The 5,006-nt window shown below is 56.6% G+C and overlaps 1 protein-coding gene across 1 annotated transcript in view; it reads left to right on the forward strand.

The window, feature by feature from the left end:
- Positions 1-684, forward strand: part of DOK1 (docking protein 1) — a 3,649-nt gene extending 2,965 nt beyond the window's left edge. The window contains 1 exon segment of the mRNA XM_035898466.1: positions 1-684. This exon segment is cut by the window's left edge and continues 66 nt beyond it. Coding sequence (XP_035754359.1) covers positions 1-352 — 352 coding nt within the window. The 3' untranslated portion in view covers positions 353-684.
- The last annotated feature ends 4,322 nt before the right edge of the window (positions 685-5,006 follow it).

Below are 5,006 nucleotides of genomic sequence, written 5' to 3' on the forward strand. Positions count from 1 at the left end.
CCGGGGCCATGACGGTAGGGGCGGCTACGAGTATCCCTACAACCCCAGCACTGACGACTACCTACTCTGTACCTTCCAGGGCAAGGCCAAGGGCCCCAAGCCGGTGCCTGCCCCCAAGCCCCAGGCAGCCTTTATCCTTAAAGGCACCGAGAGGAGCGGGGACCCTGGCAGGCGGCAGGGGGGCGCCATGCCCGAGAAGGCAGGTGTCAAACCCAGCCTGAACAGCAGCAACAACAACAACGTGGAGGTGCTGTACAGCCAGGTGGTGAAGCCCCAGCACACGCAGAAGAAGGAGCAGTCTGTGGATGAGGGCACCTTGTCACCTGTCTATGAGGACTTGGGAGAGATTTAGCGTGCTGCTGCTCTGTTCCTGCCTGTTCGTGAGCAGTGCCGTCCGCTGCCCTCCACGGGGCTTGGGGCTGGGGGCTGCTCTGGTTCAGGCAGAGCCCCTTTTGCTCACCGGCACTGAGGGGCTGTGTTTCCCTGGAGGCCCTTTCCGCAGCAAGAGCCGTGGCTGGCGCAGGTGCCAGTGTACGTCTCCAGCTCTGGAGCTGGCTCCGCTGCCCCCTGATCCGCAGGAGGGCTGGCTGTGTCGCCCTGTGCCTGCTGCTCACTCTGGCCAGCCTGCCAGGCTGGGGTGCCCGTTGCGGTGCACGGAAGACTGCTTGCCATCAGTCTCCAAAACAATTTTTATACAAAGTTATTTTAATATTAAAATCTCTGTCTCAGAATGAAACGTTTGCCTGTGGCATATCTGGGCTGTCAGGCTTACAGGATGGGGAAATGCTGGTGCAGAGGCGGCTGGCTGAGCGGCATTCGCATGGTGGCGTGTTTGTGTCCGTGCCAGAGCTACTGAGTTAGGAGGAAACTGGAGAAAAGTGGGTGCCATGTTCAGTTGTGGCTAGGGTGTCCTGATGAGCCTGATGCAGGGATATGAGAGTTAGGCTCGCAGGCACCTCTGTGCTGATGGGGGCACAGAATGTTGTGATGGCCTCAAGTGTAAGGCTGGGCAGGGCCAGGCTCCAGCTCTGCTGCAGCTCAGGGGCTGTTTGTTGGTCTCAGGATCTCTCCTTCCCTGGCCTGATCCCTCTGCTGGTTTTTTTCCCCTGCTGCCAGTTGCCCTTGAAAGGCCTGGGATGGCCCAGTCTGGATCCCGTTGACTTTAATGGCAAGAACTGCGATCCCTGCTCTGTGGTCTGAAGCCAGGGGTATGGCTGCGATTGCTGTGTGGCCAGCCTTGGGCAGGAACCTATGCAGGGGAAAAACAGGTTGTCCTTTTGGTGCTGGTAATGGTTTTCAGAGATTAATGAGACATTAACTAATGAGAGGTTTTTATGTCCCTTCATTCCACCCTGGAATCGACTGTCGCTGAATCTGGACAGGGCTGCTGATGACTTCTGCGTATTTACCAGCCTGGTGATGCAGACAGCAGCAAAACAGCGGGCTGATGAGCAGCGCTGTGATGTACCTGCGCAGAGGACTGTGCGTGACTTCTGTGGCTGCAGCTCAGACCCAGGAAGCCACAAACTGTTGGGGACGTGTGGAGAATTGGGTTAGGGTCCCCAGACTGGTGAGATGGTGACAAGGCGGTGAGCTCTGACTGGACATTTGTCAGATGCCCAGGTTTCAGGGGAGAAGCCTCAGTCCTGTATCAATACAGCACAGCTGCAGGCAGGACCGATTTGTTGCTGTTCTCGTGTTCTGGGTCCTCTTCCCCACTGGGGTTTTGCTGCAGGAGAAGGGAAGAAGCCCAAGGGGCTTTGGGAGGCCGAGGGAGGCTGCGGCGGTTCCTGCCTGGGACAGAAGGCACGAGCAGCAGGCGTCTGCTGTCCAGGGTTGGCTGCTGGGTCCTCCTGTGCTTGTGTTCCTGCCCAGGGCAGGTCTGTGCACGCATCCCAAGAGCAGTTCTGCCTGCCTGCTCCAGAGAAGAGCTCTGGACATGGCTTAGTGGCCCAGGCCACCAGCCCGTAATCCTTGCTCGTGACTCCAGTGTGAGGCTCCAGGTTTTAAATGATGAAGAGCAGCCTCCCAGGAGCAGAGTCCCAGGGCTCTCCCTCCCACACAGCCATGGGTATTTTGCATCTCCATCGCTGCAGTCACGGTATCTCGGTGGAGCTGAGTGTGGCAGACCTGCACGTGGCTGACCCAGCTTTCAGTAAAGAGGGTGACGGTGAGGGAGGCAAATGCTCTGGCGTCTGTGCCAGACCAGTGGTCCCTGCGCTCATCTTGGCTGGGAGGAAAGGGTATTTCGGCAGTGCTGAATTGCTACATCACCTCTCGTAACAGCCGACTCGGGACGGAGACATCAGTGCGCAAGCAGGAGGGACGCTTCTGTGCATGGCTTTATTTATGCGCCCTACCATGTGACCAAGGGACGCATGCAGCAGGGAAGGCTCTTGGCCTCTGCTCATCAGGAGGGACGGTCCGTTCTTTTCTGGCTTGGTGTTGTGGACCAGACAGACCTGTCATCTTGCTCAGGCTGCTGCTCTGTGCTTTACCTCATCTCCTTTCTGGCAGCAGATCGGGGTGTAATGGGTGCTTTGAGAAAGCATGAGAAATAAGGTGAATGCAGAATGGCCTTTGGCTGGTCACAGCCTTCCTGTTGCCAAAGCAAAAGTCTGCAATGAACCCTGACTTCAGGACCAGGAGGTGATCTTTCTGGATTCTGCCTAGATGAGGATTTCTTCAATCTGCCTTCATAGAATCATAGAATGGTTTGGGTTGGAAGGGAGCCTAAAGATCATCCACTTCCAATCCCCTGCCATGGGCAGGGATGCCTTCTACTAGACCAGGTTGCTCAAAGCGTCATCCAGCCTGGCCTTGAGTGCTTCCAAGGAGGGAGCATCCACAACTTCTCTGGACAACCTGTTCCAGTGTCTCACCACCCTCATGGTAAAGAATTTCTTCCTAATATCTAATCTACCCTTTTTCAGTTTAAAACCGTTACCTCTCGTCCTGTCACTACATTCCCTGACAAACAGTCCATCCCCATCTTTCTTGCAGGCCCCCTTCAGGTACTGAATGGCCACAATCAGGTCTCCCCCGCAGCCTTCTCTTCTTCAGGCTGAACAATCCCAACTCTCCCAGCCCATCTTCTACAAGAGGTGCTCCAGCCCTCGGATCATCTTTGTGGCCATCCTTTCCTTTGCCTTGCTTCCACTATCTCCTTGCAACTGCTTCCTATGTGTTGAACAGCAGAGCACCGGGGTCCAGGTCAGACACAGCCATGGCACATCACAGCAGTGGTGTGCCATGGCTGAATTCAGTCTGTGTACTTGGGAAATGGCATCCTGGCAGCCAGCCCTGACCAGGGCTTTGCTGAGGTGCTTGGGGATGCGTGGCTTGTGCTTGGCTGCTCGCTCGTGTTTTCTTGCCATGCAGGAATGGCCCTGGATGAGCAGCCTGCTTTGCTTCTGCCCAGCCCAGGTACCATGGGCCAGACTGAGTGGTGCATGGGAAGTCCTTTGGAGGGCTGTGTGCCTCCCTGTTCTCTGCTAAAACCCCATACCCCAGATTAGCTGAGGAATGCCAAGAGTGCCAGCGTAGCGGCCACAGCTGGGATGCAACGGAAGCAGAAGTCTTGGTCTCTGTAGGCCAGGTGGTAGTTTTTACCAGGAGAAGATGACTTGGGAGCTGCTCAAAGCCCAACCAACCTTTTCCTCTTGGGGCTGCCCTTTCCTGTTTCCCATTCTGAACGATACATCCGTTTATAGCTGCTGCCTCCTCCCCTCCAGGGCCTGGTGTGGGGCTGGCATGAGACAACTGTTCTGCCAGGATATCTGTTCTCACTCGGGCATTAGGGAAAGCACCCAATTTCCCTCTGGCTGTCAAAGTTGGTCAGAGCAGCGGCGCAGTTACTGCCCTGCTTCACCCTGGTGATCAGGTGGAGGGCTTTTCAACAGGGACCCAAACGGTGCCAGCTTCGCGCTCTGCTTCCCCTTACATCTCCTTTCCCAGGTTTCCCCTTGAGCAGCTTCCTTCTATCAGCAATGTCACAAGCCCCTGTTTGTTCACCCCTTCCCATTGACAAGGTGTTTTGTTGACTTTGTACCATAGTTTGATATTTATGATAGTGGTTGCCAAGGTAATTTCCACCTGCATCATCAGTTCAGTCAAGCGATCCCCCATCACCTCTCCCCTCCTACCTGATCTTGTCATTTTCATATCGTTGTCTGGTTTGCATGCCCCGGGCTGGGCCTTCGTATGGGCATTGCTGCCCTTTGCTACTGTTCCTTCCCCCGTTCCTTGTCATGTGAGCGTGTTAGAGAGCGGCCAGGGTTAGCCACCAGCTTGCACGCCCTAATGAACCCATCCCCCTGTGCCTGCAGGGGTGCCTGCCCTGTCCTCGACGTACCTGCCTGGATATCTTACCCTGGGCAGCTGCCTGAGACGCAGCCTCCTGCCAGGCCTGGAGTCCTGCCAGGGCGTGGGAAAAGCAGCCCCGTGCCCTGGGTGGCCAGCAGAGCCTGGCACTGAGCTGGGATCCCGGGGCGAAGAGATGGCGCTGAGGGCTCTGCGCTCCTGCTGCAGCAGTCCCCGCTGGGCGCGTGGTGTTTGCATCGTGCCCTTGGTCGGCTGCGGCTGTTTCTTGGGAAGTACAGGTCAGTGCTGGGATCGCGGCATACAGTACACACAAGCTACAGGCAGCAAGTGAACTTTATTTCGAAACAGCTTGTCACAACAGAGTAAGTAGAACACAAATCCCTCCTGGTGCTCGGCATCCAGGAGCCCAGTGAGACCACCCCACCTTGCCTCCGTCGAGCTGCCCTCAGCTCCTGCCCTGCCAGGGGCAGCTCTCCTGGCTGCACTGGAAAACAGGCTAGCATCTGTGCACGCACTGGGCAGAGGCTCCCTGGAAAGCTCCAGGCCAGCTCCCCCCATCTTCTGAACCCTGCCAAAAAGCACTTGCCGTGTTGGCTTGCAGAGTAGCCCCGCAGGCACAGTTTGGCGCTCACCAGGCATGTGCAGGACAACCAGGGGATCAGGCCCAGCCAGCATGGGTTCAT

The sequence above is a fragment of the Egretta garzetta genome, unplaced genomic scaffold (assembly GCF_000687185.1).
Source record: "Egretta garzetta isolate BGI_Z169 unplaced genomic scaffold, ASM68718v1 scaffold957, whole genome shotgun sequence".
NCBI lineage: Eukaryota > Metazoa > Chordata > Aves > Pelecaniformes > Ardeidae > Egretta > Egretta garzetta.